The sequence below is a fragment of the Aspergillus thermomutatus genome (assembly GCF_002237265.1).
Source record: "Aspergillus thermomutatus strain HMR AF 39 chromosome Unknown NODE_131, whole genome shotgun sequence".
NCBI lineage: Eukaryota > Fungi > Ascomycota > Eurotiomycetes > Eurotiales > Aspergillaceae > Aspergillus > Aspergillus thermomutatus.
In genome coordinates, this window is record NW_020798180.1 from 18,698 (window position 1) to 37,876 (window position 19,179).

A 19,179-nucleotide genomic window follows, 5' to 3' on the forward strand; every position below is an offset into this window, starting at 1 on the left:
CGATAAGAGGCCCGGATCCTGTTGCCTGATCGGGCATAGCGTGCAATGTGGTGATGCTCAACCCAAAGCGGTGATGGGATGCTTGTCTTGGTGCTTCCGTCTCGAGTCAAGTCGCAGTACGTAGCTTCGTTCGAAGCGCGGGGTATCTCGTCGCTGGGTCATATCGTATGCAATTTGCTAATAGTGTGTGTCAATTATCATGGGTACGGTGAGAAATTGCATACCAATGGCCTCGCGAGCCTTGCTTCGGATAATGTACAATCTGCAGAGCCAAGCTTACACCGAGCTACGTGTGCCGCATCGACAATTGTTAATCAATCGAGGACAGGGGATTATAGCTCGAACTGTCCCCGGAATCGTGATCATGAACCCAGAGCTCGTCAGAGTAGTACAACCCGCCTGCTCTACCTACGAGCCCAGATTGCCTTCGAGATGAAGGCGTTTGAGAACCAACAGAGGCAGGACGACTGAAGCTTAAAGAAAGGATTCATTCACACCACCAAAACACCGAATACACCAGCTGGGAACACTGCCAACGCAGACTAGAGGCAGGGAATGTCACAAACCCTCATGATGAACCGAGACAGTCGAATAGCAGAAGAAAATGCAGGAAGAAATAACAATGAGATCGCACAAGCCGTGCCGCAAAGCTATGTACATCCGTCAAATCGTATCAAATCCATGTCCCACCACCAAAGTGAAAGCCATCACATACTGCGATGAACCATGAGGAAAGGGGAAGAGGAAAAGTGGACGCCGGTCAACGCACCCAAAGCATTGCCCGAAGGACAGGAGATAACAGGAAGAAGCCTATACAGGACGAACGAGGCCCAAGGAGAAACCAAATGCAAAAGCATGTCATAAACTCCCTCCGAACCTTAACCTGATCGAACACCTTACAACAAGAGAAGCAAAGTATGGACCCGATGAAACAAAGCTCATGCCTTCCCTGCTTGAAACGCCCCCAAGACTCCACCTGCACCACCAGGGGTAAGTGCACCACCGAAATTGCCACCGTGATGTTGAGGGGTTTGACGACCGGTATTGGGTGTGCTCGGCGTCCCGGCTGCCGAGTAAATAGTGGCTCCGTTGAGATTCGGCGTTTGATGAGGTTGCATGTGATATGTCAGTGCCGGCATTTGGCCGTTCAGACCCCAGATCTGCCCCGAGTACTTAGCCTCATCAATCTTGCCGTTGAAGATCAGCTGACGCATTTTCCAGTAGATCTCGCCTGTGACGAGTGAGTCAGACCCTGCCTGATGCGCTATGCCGACCCGCTTCACACCGAGCTCGTCTGCAATGTCCTGAAGCCCGGACTTTTGGCCCAGGCTCGTCAAGATCTGCGCGGCGGCTGGTGTCAGCGGCGAATCGTTGACTGCTTGATTGCGTCCTGCATGTTTCATCAAGTATTTGATGTCATATAACGACGGGAAGAAAATCTTCAGAAGTTTGTGGAAATCCTCCTCGTTCTCTGGGAGAGGTTGGCACAACATGATCTTCATCAGGTAGCCAAAATCGTAGCCGGAATGGAACGAAACCCAATGTACATCATCGAGTAGGACGAGTCCGGAACTGATCAGGAGGGCTCCAAACTCGAAAGGATCAATGCCATTCTTTTCGTGCATATTGAAATCGATACCGGCCTTGGCGAGCATGGCCGTTGATTCCTGCGCATACATGTCGTTCTCTAACGAAAAGCGGAAGTTGAATTGCCATGTGCACGGGGCCGGCACCAGGTTGTTTCCGTATGGCTGCCCATTTGCATCTGTAGCATTTGGCGGAGGAACCTCTCCCTCAGCTGAGAACAAGGTAATGCCGAGTTGGATCATTTTCAAGAGGTCAACGTTGCATCGAAGGGTCTGGTAGTGATAATCGGCTTTATTCGTAAATGATCCGATGGGACGAGCGACAATGCCAGGGAACTCGGTATCCTGTACAAGGGATCAGTACTTCGGCTACTGAATCAAAACCGAGATCGTTTCCATCCCAAGGGAGCCATACCATGCTGATGTAAGGATACTTCTCGACCAGCTGCCGTAACACGGCCATCTCCTGGGCCAGATTGTGTTTCCATACATCCCGTATCCGAGTCTTCACAGCGCCCGCTTTCGTCTCGAGAGCTAGCCGACCATCGTGAGTCTGAAGTAATTGCTGTTGCTGCATCTGTGCCCCTCTCGCGAAACCCATCTGGGCCGCATGACTCGCCAACCCAGAGCCCCCTCCGTCACCAGCCCCCGTAAACCCGGCGACCGACATGCCGTTCGCAATCCCTGTCCCTGATAATGTAAAAGGATTGATGTTAGTGTTCGGGTTGCCGGCCGCAAAACCAGGGTGGCCGCCAAGGGAGGGAGGAGGGAGCGCCGTATTGGCCGACTGGGCGTGGGCCGGATGATGTTGAGCTTGCTGCTGCTGCTGCTGCTGTTGCTGTTGCTGTTGCTGTTGTTGGAGATGCGCTTGTTGTAAATGTGTATAAGGAGCGCTCAGGCCAGAAGGCCCGTATCTGCCGACGGGAGGTGGCATATTGTCGTCTGCAACGCGGGGTTGTAGTCAGGCATCTGATATTCGGAGGAGTTGGAATCGATGGGGTTCCAGTTTCGCGCTGGAGATTCCTCGCTGCCGCAAGACCACAAAGGCGGACAAGCTCTCGTCGCCGAATCCGGCTTAGCGCACTGCCCGAGTGCCAAGCCCGGTTCTCACGTCCCTGTACAGCTTCAACTTCTCCCGTTCCTCCTCGGTGGAGACTAATTCAGAATTATCTTACTTTCACCTGTTCTCGCGAACCTCCGGAACCTCGGAGACACACTCTCGCCTCCGTCCCTCCTCTACCTATCAAATCCGCATACGTTCCTCCCATCTTCATCACCCAACATGACCAACCCCACCGGCTTCGACATTAACGAATTCAAGGCCGCGGCCTCCCCTCGCTCGGTCTACGCCAAGAGAGATCCCTGGGCCCGATAGTACGATTCCGATAAACACCCACTACCCAATTGATCACTTACTAACCCTCCCTCAGTGAAGCATGGAGATACACCGGCCCCTTCAGCCGCTTCAACCGCTTCAAGCGTATCTTCCCGGGCTTCGGTATCGCCAGCGTCGCCTTCGCCGGTTACTGCGCATACGAGCACTTCTTCCTCAAGGACGAGCACCACCACGGTGAGGGACACCACTAAGCTTGGTTTTCGGGAATGAGACGGGCAGGATGGACCCGATGTGGGATGCATGGAAGTCGAGGCAGAAGCACGGATACCCCGGTTAAGGATGGACGCGTTTGCGAAGGTTCATGGAGAGGAACGTCTTCGTTGCCGTGGGGCTGGCTACACGCTTTTCGTACGAGCTGAGAAAGCAGGCTGTACTGCCGCTGCCGTGGGGTTGTGATGAGGCTCTCGCTCTTAGAGATGGCGCTTGGGATGATTGGTTTGACCGATGTACATATCCTCTTTGTTCTGTTACACTAAAACTGCTGATTTCTCCTTCTATTCTGCTGGTCTAGGATGGTCGTAGGGTTGTCTTTTCTTCTGCACAATATTTAGACTTGCGAACCTCAAATGTGGATTGTCTTTGATGAAGCATTAGAGTCGTCAAACGCATTAACTTTTCAGGGTCATAAACTTCCGCCTCTCCCGTCTATACATGCAATGGAATGATTTGATATCTATTTACCGCAGGCCAATTACTCCTCAAAAACCAATGCAACACCATCGTCACCAGCGGTGACGACCCGCTTTCCATCAAACCCTTGAACAAAGCCCATGATGCCTCCCGACTGCTCCCCCTCTGCATTCTCCACGAGGCCCAAATGACCCTTCCACTCTTTCAACAACCCCTGCGCCGCAGCTGCAGTTCCGCCCCGAGCATCCCAACGTCTTACGACGCCGTCCATGCCGACAGAGGTGAGAAGCCACGGGCGTCCCTGGGTAGCCGCAGCAGCAGGGCGACTCGCAAGAGCGGCCAGGTTTGTCTGCAGGAACTCCACCTTGACGACGGCAGCGCCCTCGTGGGCTTCCTTGATATGCCGACGTACGGCGAACCGGTGCGCGGCATCGAACAGGGCGATTGAGCCGTCGACCGAGCCAGCGGCGAGAAGTGTCAATGGCGGGGAGGAGAAGGAGAGCGTTTCGATGCCATCGCTTTGAGCCTGCAGCGAAGCAATGATCGTACCGGCAGCCGAGGCACCACTTGCGGCTTGGTTGGCAGGGCCTTTGGCTTTGGACTTGGCGGCGCCACCGGCGGACACAAGGCGAGGAAGACCGACGACCTTGATGTGGCCCTCGGCTCCTCCAACAGCGGCAATACCGCCGCCCGGCGAGATCGCGATGGAGTACAACCCACCATCAACGGCGAAGCGCTGATCCTCGGGGGTCAGGCCGACGACGGCGCTGGTACCGGCGGAATAGGAGATACCAGCGGCCGCGGCGGCGCCCCAGACATCATATACATAGAAGCTGCCGTCTTCGGAGACGGTAGCGAGCAGATTACCGTCGGGAGTCCACGCGCCAGCGGTGCAGGACGCAGTGTGCTGGAAGAAAGTCTGGATCATGGAGATGGGCTCAGCGGCATCGGTGTGATTGATGCGGAAGACCCAGGCGCTACCGTCGTTTGCACCGAGAGCGATAACATTCCGCTTCTCCTCATCGCCATTCGGACAGGGGCAAACCGCAACCCAGTTGATCTCCTCCACCTCCTGAGACTCCGCAACGAATTCCCACGAGAGTCCCGTCAACTGGGGGGAGTTATCGCGCCATGCCCGCAGCCGACCGTCCAAGCCCGCCGTCACGACGTATTCTCCCCTCGGTTCGGTGAAAGCGACCGCATTGACGGTATCCGTGTGTCCATCCAGCTTGGCAATAGGCGTCAGCGACGTTCGTTCACCCTTTGGTTGCGGATTCGACTCGTAGCTCTGGGGGAGGACGGGCCGCTCGTCGCGGGGCGTCGAATCGAAGATGTAGGCGGTATCGTCGCCAGACCCGGTGATAACGATATTGTTGTGAGCTGGGTGTTGCGCAACGCAGAATATGGAGTCGGCGTGGATGTCGAAGTGAGCCGAAGAGTCGTTTTGCAATGTAATTTCCTGGTCCTCGTATGCCATCGCTTGGTCCTCGTCCTCGGGATCCGAGTCCATAGGGTGGTCTTCATCGCGGGTGAAGATCTCTTCCGCCTCATCGGCCTCGATGTAGGCATCCTGGTCTGCCTCATGGTGGGGGTCTTGTGAAGAGGACATTTTATGACGACTCGAAAAGAGTAAAAAGAAAAGTGAGTCTGCAAAGGGCGGAACGGTGAGAGAAGGCTCTTGAGAGAGATGTTGATCTGGAGGTCTTTTCGCTCCTCTTATTCTCAGGATACTGCGCAATATCCCACAAATCAGTATCCAGAAGAGCTTCGAATGTTTTTTTTTCTTGCTGATCAATAATCAGTATCTGTCCCATAGTTAAGTCAATCCCCGCTTAGAAATTCGTTTTCTCCCCGCGCCGCTGTCAAACACTGCAAACATGTTTTCCGTTGTTTCTATGATAGTGCAGACTGAAGGATCGTATTTAGTGTATTGACCACTTGGTATCGTGTATATCACAATATGAAAATAGACACGCTATATCTGGGAATATCTACTCAGCGCATCAGAAACTAGGAAAATAATTTATAACTTGGCGCCAGCCTTTCTCCGCAACTCCTTCTCCTGGTCACGGAGCAGTCGGCGCAAAATCTTGCCGCTCGGGCTCTTGGGGACAGCATCGATGAAGCGGACTCCTCCCTTGAGCCATTTGTGTCTGGCTTTGTGATCCTCCACATGCCTCTTGATAGATTTGATAATGGCTTCGTCGTCGTTGCCAGCGGAGGCGGACTTGACCACGACGGCCTTAGGCACTTCACCAGCAGCCTCGTCAGGAATAGCGATGACGGCGCAGTCTGCGACAGCTGGGTGGGTGAGCAGATGAGCCTCCAGCTCAGCTGGAGCGACTTGTAGGCCCTACAATGTGTTAGTCAGTCGAGACTTAATGCTAGCGAAGATATACATCTAAGGGGTTGACAGACCTTGACCTTGATCAATTCCTTGATTCGATCGACGATGAAGATATGTTCCCTGCCCTTGGGGCTCACCCGAACGACGGCCTCGTCACCAGTGCGCATCCATCCGTCCTCGAACGTTTCCTTGGTAGCTTTCTCATTGTTCAAGTAACCCAAAACCACACTTGGGCTGCGAACGACGAGTTCACCTGGTGTGTCGTAGCTGGTTACCTCCTTGCCCTCAGGGGTCATGATGCGTGCCTCGACACCAGGGAGCAAGGTACCGGATGAGCCGAGGAATACGTCTGCGGGATGGGTTGAGCAAACGACAGTCGATGTCTCCGTCAGACCTATGTTGGCGGAGTTAGAGTCCACTTGTCTTGCGCTTTGATTCGTGCCAATGCTTACCGTAGCCCTGACGAATTATGACTTTCGGATAAACCTTCTGGAAATCGGCTGCCGTTTCCATTCCCAAAGGTGCCGCACCTGTGAATAACGACGTGACCGAGCTCAAGTCAAACTTGGAGCACACATCCTGGTTTCGCAGCATGGTAATAATGATTGGAGGTACCTTAGAGGAGGCACCCGATCAGCATCCGCTCTATTATATCTCCATTTCGCAAATTGATACTACTTACCAAGAAGAGGGCCGTGATATTGAACTCTTGAATTGCAGAGAGATACGATTTGAGCTCAAATTTCGGCAAGACAACGACTTGATCGCCTCTGAATGGTCCGGCATGGCAAATAACCACGAGGGCATAGATGTGACTCTGAGGCAGAAGACCCAGCGCAATATCGGTGTATCTTGGGCCGCCAGTTGTACTCAGGGAGTCCCGCCATGTTTTCTCAGAGGCCGTAATTTGCAAGGTATTCGCAATGACGTTGCGGTGGGAGATCATGACTCCTTTCTAAAAAACGAAATAAAGGTCAGCGTAGTCGGGTTGTATGGTACGGTTTCATCACTAACAGGCAGGCCGGACGTTCCACTTGAGTAACACAGAAAAGCGGTTCTACGAGCACCTTCACCTGCGCTCCAATTCAACCTTTCCACTTTGGGGAGTGATTTCCCAGCCTCGATCAATTGAGACACAGTCTTGAAGCCCGAACCAGCTTCCTTTCCACCGCCCACCTGGGGCGGTACTTCCAGCAAATAAATTCGATTCTTCGGGAAGCCAATCATTGCGGCGGCCTCCAGCGATGTAGGAAGCAGAGGAGCGCATGTAAACAACGCCTTTGCCTTGGAGTCGAGCAGCTGATGCTTCAACTCGGCCGCCGAGTATGCCGCATTGGCCGGTGACACAACACCGCCAAGCTGGTGGACTGCCCAGGATAACGGTAGCGTGTCAATCTAGAGTAGTCGGGAATTCTTGGTTAACATTGGCAATTTCTGAGAGATCTAGAACCAGATCACTTACAGTGTTCAAGCTGAAGATTGCCAGAGTCTTGTCCCATTCGGTACCGCTGTTAGGTGCCCAGTTAAACTCTTTGGCAAGCGCCCGAGCCAGAAGGTCGACCCGTTCCGCAACCTGAGGGACGGAGTAGGATTTCCCGGTGAGTCCGCAGGTGTACGGATCTCTCGACTGGCCAAGAGGGTGGCGGCCATATTTCTCATTGAGCATAAATTCACTGATGGGAATGCTATCGGGAATTGGGGGCAGCTCGCCTGCCTCGGCCGATGGGAGAAAGACCATGTTGTCTGCTTCGGTAGCCTACGTATACTGCGAGAGGTTGGAGAAGGGAGATGAGAAGGGGAGCGCAGAAAGGAATGAGGAAAAAGAAAAGAAAACGGGGGCTGAAGCAGGGACTCCTCGGTAATATTATACTGGTTACTGATTAGTCTACCTCAGCAGCTTTCGACGTAACCAGTTGGGGAGGTCTTGGTTTCTTCGTTCTTGACTCCGGCTTCTTTTCCGGTGCCACTGCGGGGAAAGCTTCTATCCTACGCAGCGGTTCGGTGTCTTCGGTTCACGAGGCCTCCCGTGTTATCTTGCCGAACATATGCAGGCATGGACACGAGCCTGATGAAAAACCTTCCTTTTCCATTATCAGTAGTAATGGTTTACATGTATTGTTCAAAATATATCATGCAGATTTGACCATTTTTCAGACAACATACATGGATCCCGCGTGAGACTGCGTAGATAGATAGTCTGCGGACGAAAAACAGCCGAGGGAATTCTCCAAAATCTGGACAAGTGGACAGAGTTGGAGTCTAGGAATTGCGGTGGCTTGAAGGGGTCCGCAGTAACTCCGTTCTGAGGTACCGTTACAGTTTAGCTCACAGATCTACAGATCCACAGCCAGGGAGGTGTTTGCACTTTGCAGACTACCTTGCAGTTGTAGATTTGTAGTACAAGAGCCGGAGGCATTCGTGGCTGTCTCACTCTTTCGAAAGAGAAGCGCCAGTATCAGCTTTTGATTTTGCACAAGTCATGACTTTTGAACAAGTCAAGCTACTGGTAGAAAATATGTTCGTCCTACTGCCAAGAAGCCCGCATTGACCCTGATCTTCATCAGCAATATGTACCTTGTCTTCGTGGCATGTCATACACTCTTTTGACATGGAGTCGTCGGATGGACTTCAACGAGTACCACTTCTTTGATCATAGAGATCGACATTCGCGTGTTCTTTCTCTCCGTGACCTGGGCCGGGGAATGTCTAGTTTAACTAGTGGTTCACAAGCTCAAGGTTGTGCATTAGTAGGCAATAGGTCCGTGGTAAGCAATCCATTGCGGTCTATGACGAGAACTGTGATCATGATAGCTCCATGGAACTGGGATTGAAATTTTTCACAGAAGGTCAACTACCCTGAAGAGATCGCTCCCTCTCAATCGCAACGAAGGCTGTCTTCTTCCTTCTTAAGCTCATCCAAAGACTCCCCAATTCTGTCCGTTTGGAGACATTATATCTTGATCGGAATCTTTAGCACCATCTGATATCGAAGCTATATCTAGGAAAGCCAAATAGAGCTGAGACATATCTGACACCTTTTACACTTCTATCATATCCTCTGAGAAAATCCTTTCAGGATTGCCAATCTTCCTGTGAAGTAAAGCCTGCGCACACATCAGTTATCTTTCTCCTGCCTCTTTCCCTTTAGGGTAAGGCGCCAGTCTCGTGACTGTCAGTGATCAAGATCTCAAGGAAGAGAATAGCTCTGTCTTCCTCTCTCATCTTCTTATCCCTCGCATCGCAGTTTAGCACATTCTCTCAACCTCAATGAGGGGAACATCCACTATATACTCTTGACAGACTTAGAGATGAGACTGCTTTCGCTCTATTGATACCTACCACCTTCTTGTCTCCGACCCAGGACTTCTAAATTGCGAGCTGGACCTGACCAGCTACTAGCTCCTATATACTTGTTTCAAAATCCCCTATCCTCATGGTGCCTATCTCCGGAATACTCGATTTCTGCTGATCGAAGTTCGAAAATCCAGCGACAGTTCAGGCTCGGAGCCAGAAATATACATTTGAGACGTCAAACTACCTACGATTTCAGCTAGATCGATCTGGATCTGCGAGTGAGCAACGCAAGTCTACAGTTCCTTTTATAGAAGCCAGATCCATTCCGTCTCACAGGGAAAAATATCATATTACAAGGCAATATAATATGAGCCCAAGCAGGCCGGCCAGAGTTTCGGCACCCAAGCCCAAGTCTGTGAGGACGGGTCGCATACGGAAAGTTCGCTCCACAGGTAACGAGACTCATTCATCCATCCTCCTGTTGCACTATTCTCAGCGTCCTCGAGGTTTTCCACACCCATATCTGACCTTGATTAGTCTCGCCTATTAGGGCTGCCCCGCAAGTTGTGACTGCAAATAATGCTACGGAACCAGTCGATGGCCAGCCTCCCGCATGGGCTGAGGTTTGTAATTCAACCATGCCCATTGTAACGTTTGCTGACCCGGTATTCAAGTGCCGCCCAGAGCTATGTGATGCTCTTCCCTGGTTCCGTGCGGTTCAAGGTGGCTCTTACCATTGCGACCATCTGTGCTGGGGGTTCTTGCTTGACGCTGACTGTGGTACTCGCTCATACATCGATGAAGAGATCGTGCTTACAAGGGTGTAAGTGAAATCCTGATTTTAGGGCATTCCTACGTGTCGTATCTAACAATACTAGCGGAGGAGGTTGCACTAAGGATGCAGAAGGCAACCTCATCCTCGTTAGGGATCAAGGCAGCGAGGAAAGTGCTGTGAGTAGTATCATTAATAGTATGAACCTGAAAGTTCCAGTGGGCCTTATCATAGGTGAATCGTCTTGCTCGCCCCCAGAGTAGCCCGCCCTTCTGATTTGATGACTAGGGGACCGCAATACACTTCTCGGAAGAAAGCTACCACACCGATACAATGTAATGGATTACTTTCGGGTTACGGCCGTCTGGTACGAGAGGATCGGAGGCAAAGTGGGAGCCAAAGTTCGCTTTGAGAAGCTCAACCTCTCTACAAAGAGCTGGTGGGCAGCCAAAGGTTCCGCTGCTCCTGTTCCATATCATCAGCGCCCTGAGATTCTGGCCGAGATCAACCATTGTGCGGCTTGCCATACAGCAAGTCCACGTATATACAACGAAGGCTGGATGTGTCTGCAACCAACTTGCGACAGCTTCTGGACAGTCAACGGCTTCGAACCCCCTGTGGACCTTACGTTCCATCCCAAATTCATCCAAGCTAGAACTCCTCCAGCTCCTGAGGTTGTTCCACACCACGATCTGGTACCCAACTTGCTACCAACGCTAGAAGAAGACGGAGAAGGTGTCAGCTACTCTCGAATCGCGTGGAAGGGCATTGTCTGCCCACGTTGCCAAAAGTGCATATCCAGAAAGTATTGGCACGGTTGGAAATGTACAGATGAGCTCAGACCAATCTCGGAAAAGGTCGAGACAAGCTGCACATTCGAGAAAATGCTGACCGTGCAGCCGGTTTCTCTACGATCTGTGATTGATGACTTTGGCCTTGGGCCAAATAAACGCGCTTGTCATTTTGACCCCAGATTTGCCGTACCAGACATTGATGATGAGACACTGTTTCCATACAGAAAACTGACCTACCGAATTCCAGGCGTAGGCTGCATTACTCACTTTGTCGCCAACAGAATAATCAACAGTCGTCCCAACGGGCCCAACGATCTATTTCGACAGCTTCAGGTTGCTGACTTTGGATTGCGTCGTTATCCGCTACAGCAGAGTGTTGGTGAGCGAGCAAACTTTCTCCTCTATGACCATCACTGTTCTCCTGACCAACAAATCTTCAGTCGCTGGAACCCTCACCGCACACTTTGCTGTGAATTATGTGAGTAGCCCGTGGTGTTGTGCCATCTGACAAAGCTGAACTTTCTTTAAGGGCATGCCATACAAATACATCGTTTCAGTGGACTCCAGAGGCTTCAGTTATGCTCCGGATGAAGTCCTGCGGGCCTTGGGTCGTTTGAGCTGGGCGACTGAGCAAGCCGTAGCAGGCAGTGGAGACCCTTTTCTTCCGCCAAATGAGCTACTCATGCTTGGTTACTTTGAAGACATGAAGATTGGTGTATGTTAAGTGCCGTATCTATGGCTAGCGGGTTGCTGATGCCACACAAGTATCATGACGACGGGGAGTCGTCTCTCGGACCAACGATTGCCACGCTGTCCCTGGGGGCCAAGTCGACCATGTCAATTCGAATGAAGTACAAGTACTATAACGGCTTGTCGAAAACCAAGACACTCTTGAAAGATGACCCCGTATTGGTGGGTTGCCGAATGGAAGCCGAGCGACGGAGCCTGAAGACTCAACTGGCCAATTGCGAGATTGACCAAGTAACATACGATGGTCTACGTCGCAAGGCCTTGCAGAAGGGCAAATGCGGTGAGGCTCCTATCTGCATCAAGATGGAGCTGAACCATGGTGACTTGGTAGTCATGCACGGCGAGAACCTTCAGAAATACTACGAGGTAGATGGATCCCAAAGCCGCGCACTATCAAAGAAAAGATACTGATGCTTCGATAGCATGCGGTGACTCCAGACAAGAAGCTACGCTTCGCTCTGACCGCACGTTATATAAAACCAGACCATGTTGAACCCGAGCACCTGCAGAAAGGAGAATTTACGCTGGCACCTGATCAAGTATATGATGGAAGATGAAGCGCTTTCCACTTGTGTGAGTATGGTGCTATAAAAGGAGTACCTTCACCATCTATGGACTAATGTCTTGCTTTTATATGCTGTTATATTTCGATTCGATGCGCATTTTTTTCGCGATCTTGTTGTCTTCTTTTCCAATTTGCGATCATGATGCCTGTTTCGACTTTGAATGCTTTGCTCTCTATGGTGTATCATTTATGAACACATATGTATACTTAGCATGTGATATACCTAGCTGTTGAATCTCATGAATATTTTCTTTCAATTCAAGTTCCAGATCTGCATCTCACCATCCACGGCCGATTTCCTGGTTTCAAATACATTTGAATTCAGCTGCTAAGATGAGAATACGAGCATGAGGGGAACATGCACATCACCATACAATTCAGCCTAGCGACGGGATTTTGCACAAGGTAATGTTCCTTTGATGATGTGGAACCAGAAGCTTGATGGTAGGATATTGGCGTGATGCAGAGATTATGTGTTTCAAATATGGTTTCCCCTGGACCAGGGCAGCTTGAAATTTCGAAATAGAACTAACAATATAGCGTCTCGATGATTGGTACAATAATGGACTTGTCTGAGTCAACAACTCGGATTTTGATTGGTTTCACCAATGGCCTTGTGTTGGTTGCGTTATGGGCGCAGGAGCTGAATGAGGATTTCTCAGCCAATTTGCAGTTCTGGTATGTCTCTGACATCTTTCTATATGACGGGATTTCCATCCTGAGCTCTTTTGTCACATTTATATCGAGGATAATCATCTTATTGAGGATTGATCTTGTTGACTCTCAGAACATAAGTAGGTACATTGTTCCCCCACAGCTCACGTGGCTCCGCAGTCCCTGGGACATGAGTCCATGACAAACACACACGGGTGGGGAATTGGCGGCTTAGCTGGTGGCTCTGCGTCGTCTGCGAACCGAACTTAAACACGAGCCCCTTCTGAGTTCCAGTGGATTGCTCTCGCGTGGTTGTCGCCTAAGGCCCAAAGCCCAAAGGCCTAAGGGATAGATCGGTCCGCCCACTTGAGGCTTAAACAATCTAGTAACAGCAACCTTTCTCCCTTCCAAGCACATCGGGTTGGACCCTGATAATTAATCCATGTCGGAGTTTCCTCTTTTCTACTTTGTCCTTTTACTTTGACCGAGTTCGACTGTCTGTCTTTGTCTTCGTCATCCCGCCGCAGTCGACTTGCGCTGCATACACCGCAGCAATCTCTCGAACACCAAGGAGAGACCGAGAAACTCCATAGGACGGATTCGCAGCCCTCCTCATTGTCGCCGTAAATCCTCCGGTCGCGTGTTTTTAAAGTCCTCTGACCTTTTTACTCCACGAGTCTCTTTGCGACAATGGCTCACTATCAGAATGGCCAACCGCCCTACTACGGCCAGTCCAGCAATCCTACCTCCTCGTCTACGCAACCTCCATCCTCGAGTCGCTATGACCCCTACTCCAATGCACAGCAACAGAGCGCGAATCCGCAATTACGGAGGATGCCCAGCTATAACGTGGGGGATGACGCGGGTCTGTTCGGTGGAGGTTCTAGTGCTCAGCACGCCCGAACGGCCAACGGGTCTACGCGATATGCCGGGCAATCCAGTAATTATGGCACCGAGGATGGACAAGGGTCCTATAGCCTTGCGAACAGCGGATACGACGACATCTCAGGACCGCGATACGCGCATATCCCCTCCGGCGGGCCGCCGCACGTAACGCGAGACAGAACTTCATCTCAGTCTAACTATTCCTACCAGTACTCGTCTATCGCCTCTCCGACGCAACCGGCCTATAATCCTCAACAATATGCCCTCCCACCTACTCCGTCGCAACAGCAGCGGGGCTACAATTCCCTCACATATAGCGGCTCGAGCAGCAATGCCTATACCGCTGGTGCGACCGCTGCCCACCAGCCGTACAATCCAGCAGCGTATCAGTCGGCCAGTCTTGCTGGATATGGGTCCCCGACTGTGCAGCGACAGCCGAGCATAGCGAGTTTGTACGCACAGCCCCCGCAAACAACGCAGACGTATTCTTCTCAGCAACCCCTGCCACCTCCACCTCCTCCTCGAGGACCAGATCATCCCTACGGGAGCCGCGCATCTGCCCCGTATGGAAGCGCCTCGCCAGCAGCCCAATATGGCCTTTCCACTCAGTCGTCTGCATCTCTAGCCTATAATGTCGCCTCCCCGCTGAGCCCTACCGCGCCGTATCCTTCCACAAGCTCATTGGCAGCAACAACCATTGCATCGACTTTATCTCGCCCGCACTCCCACAGCTCACAGGTTCCCCCTTATGTCCCGCAATCGCCCCGCCACTCAGATGCCGCTATGGTGCCCTATCCTGACGAGCACCCTCCAGAACCACCTGCGCACTCAACACCTGCGGAAGACTTATACGGTAAACGACTGAGCTTTAGCCGTCGCGGGTCGGGACGGTCACTGCCTACGCCACCAATTCAGCAAGCGCAATCGCAAACCTCTCCGCGCCGGACAGATACCTTGACTCGGCATCCCCAGTCGCGACCCTTGCCCGGTCCACCAATCGACGCGGATGCCGATTCATCACCGCTCAATGATCTCAATGGGGTCGGTAGTCTAGATCCGCGGTCGGAGCAACCGGTAGGTTATGACGATTTGATGAGGGAAGTGGAAGCGGCTGTGATAGACCGTCGTATGAGCCGGGAGACACGCTATGACACTAGACCGCTGCATGTTGACACTCAGACCTCAAGTCAAGAATACGACTCTAGTCCTCCCTTCACTGCCACCTCGAGTATGCGTTTGTCTCCTGACGAGGGGCACACGCACACAAATGGAACACTGGCGACGGGCACAGGCCAGTATGTTAACTATGATGCGTACAGCGACGACAGTGAGGCGGAAGCCGCGGCCGGGCTGGCCATGCTGCAGATGGCGGACGAAGAGGACAGGATCCAGGCTGAGCGGGAGCAAGCGCGCACACGGCGGGAGACTAATGCATCGATCATCAGTGCTTATGGAAGCCATTCATCGGCGCGAGCGCCATCACCTCGCCAAGACTCTCGTCAAGATGAAGTCCATTCCACGCACAATGCGACATACGGCGGCAATTATTATGGCCGCTATCACTACGATGGTGATGACACAGATGCACATGCTGATGAGACTCGCAATGAAGGCGTAGATCAAGACACGGGGCTTGCCCCCTCCGGCTCGCTCCGAAGCTCCAACGTTTCTGCGGATGACCGCGGCGAGTACTCGGACGATTATGACTACTATTCCATACCTCATGATCAAGTGCACCAATACTACGATTACATTTCCCCGGCGCGGGTCGATGCTGCAGGCACTGGTGGTCTGTCAGAGCCAGGCGCCTACGAGCGTCGCATGAGCTTCGATTACGGCGACGAGGCAGAAGCCTATCCCGATGATGTACATCACTCGGGAAGTGAAGGATCAGATGCCGGAGGGATACCAGGGGAACTCTTTTTCCATCCCGGGATGCGGCCGCTGCCACCGGCCCCCGTTGAGCCAGCGAATAAGGCAGATCTTATCCCCCATCTGATGCCGGCTGGAACATATAGGCACCAGGAATCAGATGAATACCAGGAACAAACCCAGTATACAAGCCCTCAGTACCCTGTTTCTGCGGATTCGTTTGCGTCGACCGTGTCCACACCGACATCTCAAGTGCCACGGTCGACGTCTCTGTCAAGTCATCCTATTGGACCTCGGACTGACCCCCCTATCAGATCCAAGACCGATGCGGATCGGGCGAAGTACAAGCAGCAGCTGGATGTGCTTCGACAGCAACAGCATGGCGCCTTCAAGCTTGACGCTTCCCAAGAGGCTCCTGCGATACCCCTGGACCTACCCACGATCCCTGCGGGACGTCGCAAGAAGTTCCATCCGGCTAAACTGTCCTCGGAGCAATTCAGGAAATGTGTAGAACCTTGGGCGCTCAGCGCCATTATTGCTTGGATTCGCGATCTGTGCGAAGAGGAGACCGATCTGAGAAAGTCGGCCATTGTCGACGCGATTGTCGCTTTGTTTACTCACAAAGTGCCGACGATGAATATCGCGGATGCAGAAACACTGGCGGCGCGAGTCGTCGAGAATATGCTGGAACAGGGGGCCCTGGTGAAGGAAGAGGAATGGGTCAAGTTCGGCAGTGGGACCCTGTCGGGAGTCTTATTTCAGATTACAGGCACTGGTTGCTATTCGCCTTTGCTACATGAACAGGAGACTGAAATACTCGGACGCTGCTATTCGCACCACTGCATGCGAACGCTGAGGAAGGTGAACCTGAAGGCGCAGAAGATGGCACCGCAGAAGAAGGTCGAGGACTGGGTCACATTCTACAAGGTTCCGAAGGAAGTGTGGGAGGCTTATCCGAAGAAAGAGGTGGACCGCCAGAACAATCTGCACGAGATCGTCACGACTGAGGATGCCTTTATCGGACAGCTGGACGTCCTTCGTGAACTCTACCGGGACCAGTTGGCCAATATGCAGCCTGCCATCATTCCGCCGAAGAGATTGCCGAAGTTCTTGAACGATGTTTTTGGAAAGGTAGACGCGGTCAAGAAGGTGAACGAAGAGTACCTGCTCGCGCAGCTCAAGTACCGTCAGAAGGAGCAAGGGCCGTTCATTGTGGGCTTCAGTGACATCTTCAGGGAGTGGATTCGAAAGGCTAAGACGGTGTATATCGACTACGCGGCGACTTTTCCGCACGCCAACTACCTTGTTCGGAAGGAGACCGAGAGAAACGCTCATTTCCGACAGTTTTTAAACCAAGCTCGTGAGCACAAAATGTCGAATCGTCTGAGTTGGGATACCTATCTCAAAGCTCCCATTACTCGGATTCAGAGATACACCTTACTTTTGTCGACCGTCCACAAGAACATGGTCAAGGACTCGGAGGAAAAGACGAACCTGGCGCAAGCTATTGAAGAGATCAAGGTCGTGGCGCTGGAATGTGATAACAAGGTCGGTGAAACAAGCAAGAAGGTCGATCTGATGGAATTGTCTGCCAAGCTGCAGCTTAGACCGGAGATGAAGAAGGAAGTAGAGCTGAACCTGCAGCACCTTGGTCGCGAGATGATCTATCGGGGAGACTTGCAGCGCCCTGGTACACGCACTCGATTCCTCGTGGACACCCATGCCATTCTTTTCGACCATTACCTCGTCCTTGCCAAACTGTCCACCACCCGCGATCCAACGAGGGGCATCAAATATGAAAGCTACGATGTGTCCAAGCTGCCGATTCCAATGGACCTTTTGGTGCTTGAGAGCACAAACGATGATCCCGTCGTCAAGTCTTCCGTCCGGGGGGTTTCGACGGTCACTCCACCGCAAGCCGCGACGCGTGGTGCAGGCGCTGCGCCTCTCATACATTCCAATAGCGGCAACTCGGGCAACTCGGCGACATCTTCTTCCGGTAAGACATTGGTAGCAAGCACGGTGATTGACAGTTCCAAAGACGACAAGATCCTATACCCGTTCAAGGTCAAACACCTCGGGAAGAATGGGACCTATACGCTATACGCATTTTCCGCGCAGAACCGGCAGGAGTGGTGCGAAAAAATAATGGAAGCTAAGACGAGACATGCTGCTGCTCTCTTCGCGCAGAACGCCGAGCCCTTCCGACTTCGTGTGCTGGCCGACACAGCCTTTGCCTCTTCCGATCATTCTGGTATCTCCAAGAGGACAGTCACCATCAAAGGCACCCCCCTGGACCGAGCTGTCCGGGAAGTTGAGGAGCGGTATAGCGGTTCAAAGACTCGGCCTGTGCCGGTTTGCAGAACCAATGTCCATTGCGCGACTGTATTCCAGCAGCCTCCAGGCCGGATGATGTGTGCGGTCGGTACTGATTACGGCGTGTACATTTCCGAATACAACGACCCTCGGGGTTGGGCTCGAGTAAGTTCTTTTCAATTGTGGTCTGTTGTCATCTGCTAAATCTAGTACTAGGCCATCCCGATCATACGAGTGACGCAGATTGCGGTATTTGAAGAGTTTAATCTCTTCCTGCTGATAGCTGATAAGTCCCTGATCGCGTATCACTTGGACGTCGTGTGCCCTGCAAGTGGCGTGTCCTCGCAAACAACAAAGGACTCTGCTCGCCGGGCGCCGCAGAAGCTGTCCGGAAACCGAGAAGTTGGGTTCTTTGCAGCAGGCCATATGAAAGATCGCACTCTGGTGATGTACAAGAAGCGTGATGGACTGTCGTCCACCTTCAAGGTATGCTGGGTCGGAAGATGATGGTTGCCCATGCTAATGCAGTGTAGGTGCTGGAGCCCGTGCTACAAAAATCCGCCACCAGCAAGAGTCGACTGTTCCATACCCGTCGCTCGCAGACCGAGTTCTTCCGTGAATACGACGAGTTCTACATCCCAGCCGAGAGCTACGGCATCAACATGTTCCACTCCTCCCTGGCCATCTCCACGCAGCGGGGCATCGAGATTCTCACCCTCGACAAGAAGCAAACCTGGTCCGTACCCGATTTCCGGTCCGAAGCCCCGGAGGCACAAGCACAGCTGAGCAGCATCGCCCACCGCATCAGTAACCTGCGCCCCCTGGGCATGTTCCGACTAAGCGACAGCGAATTCCTCGTCGCGTACACCGATTGCGCCGTGTACGTCAACAAGCACGGCGACGTATCCCGCAGCGTCATAATGGAGTTCGTCGGCCGCGCGCATTCGGCCTGTCTGTACGGGAAGTTCCTCATCCTCTTCAACGAGGACTTCGTCGAGGTGCGCAACGCCATGAACGGCCGGCTGAGACAGGTCATCCCGGGCCACAACGTGGTTTGCCTAGACGACGGAAGCAGTCTGCCCGGGTCCGGGGCGAACAGCGTCCCCACCAACTCGGGGGCCTCGGTCAACCTGGCCAGCGGGCTGTCCAACGGCGTCGCGCTGGCCAGTAATGGCCGGACCGTCAAGATCTGCATGCAACATCCAGAATACGAGCGGAGTCAGCTCGTGCTCGAGCTGATTGAGAACGAGGGACAGAAGGAGTAAAGCATCCGCTTCTGTCTTTGCTCCTTTGGTCTTTTCGTCATATTTCAAGCGAC

General features: G+C 52.6%; 5 protein-coding genes across 5 annotated transcripts; 2 read left to right on the forward strand and 3 right to left on the reverse strand.

The window, feature by feature from the left end:
* Nucleotides 1-938: 938 nt before the first annotated feature.
* Nucleotides 939-2,520, reverse strand: CDV56_102972 (CCR4-NOT core DEDD family RNase subunit POP2; the record flags this gene model as incomplete). Its single annotated transcript, XM_026756591.1, has 2 exons — nucleotides 939-1,931; nucleotides 2,002-2,520. 2 exons carry the CDS (start codon nucleotides 2,518-2,520, stop codon nucleotides 939-941), a joined length of 1,512 nt encoding a protein of 503 aa, XP_026613335.1.
* A 348-nt stretch (nucleotides 2,521-2,868) lies between these two features.
* On the forward strand, nucleotides 2,869-3,173 carry CDV56_103192 (NADH dehydrogenase [ubiquinone] 1 beta subcomplex subunit 3; the record flags this gene model as incomplete). Its single annotated transcript, XM_026756811.1, has 2 exons — nucleotides 2,869-2,960; nucleotides 3,017-3,173. 2 exons carry the CDS (start codon nucleotides 2,869-2,871, stop codon nucleotides 3,171-3,173), a joined length of 249 nt encoding a protein of 82 aa, XP_026613336.1.
* Nucleotides 3,174-3,673: 500 nt separating this feature from the next.
* Nucleotides 3,674-5,221, reverse strand: CDV56_103286 (WD40 repeat domain-containing protein; the record flags this gene model as incomplete). The annotated part of the gene is made up of 1 exon (XM_026756905.1): nucleotides 3,674-5,221. One exon carries the CDS (start codon nucleotides 5,219-5,221, stop codon nucleotides 3,674-3,676), a length of 1,548 nt encoding a protein of 515 aa, XP_026613337.1.
* Nucleotides 5,222-5,635: 414 nt separating this feature from the next.
* On the reverse strand, nucleotides 5,636-7,697 carry CDV56_103486 (acyl--CoA ligase; the record flags this gene model as incomplete). Its single annotated transcript, XM_026757105.1, has 6 exons — nucleotides 5,636-5,965; nucleotides 6,031-6,353; nucleotides 6,412-6,574; nucleotides 6,642-6,914; nucleotides 6,974-7,354; nucleotides 7,422-7,697. The coding sequence occupies 6 exons, from the start codon at nucleotides 7,695-7,697 to the stop codon at nucleotides 5,636-5,638; spliced, it is 1,746 nt and encodes a 581-aa protein (XP_026613338.1).
* Nucleotides 7,698-9,620: 1,923 nt separating this feature from the next.
* CDV56_103903 (putative Rho guanyl nucleotide exchange factor) lies at nucleotides 9,621-19,126 on the forward strand (the record flags this gene model as incomplete). The annotated part of the gene is made up of 12 exons (XM_026757522.1): nucleotides 9,621-9,705; nucleotides 9,791-9,876; nucleotides 9,928-10,076; nucleotides 10,132-10,259; nucleotides 10,314-11,198; nucleotides 11,260-11,297; nucleotides 11,349-11,534; nucleotides 11,585-11,935; nucleotides 11,992-12,108; nucleotides 13,494-18,026; nucleotides 18,078-18,347; nucleotides 18,395-19,126. The coding sequence occupies 12 exons, from the start codon at nucleotides 9,621-9,623 to the stop codon at nucleotides 19,124-19,126; spliced, it is 7,560 nt and encodes a 2,519-aa protein (XP_026613339.1).
* Nucleotides 19,127-19,179: the final 53 nt, after the last annotated feature.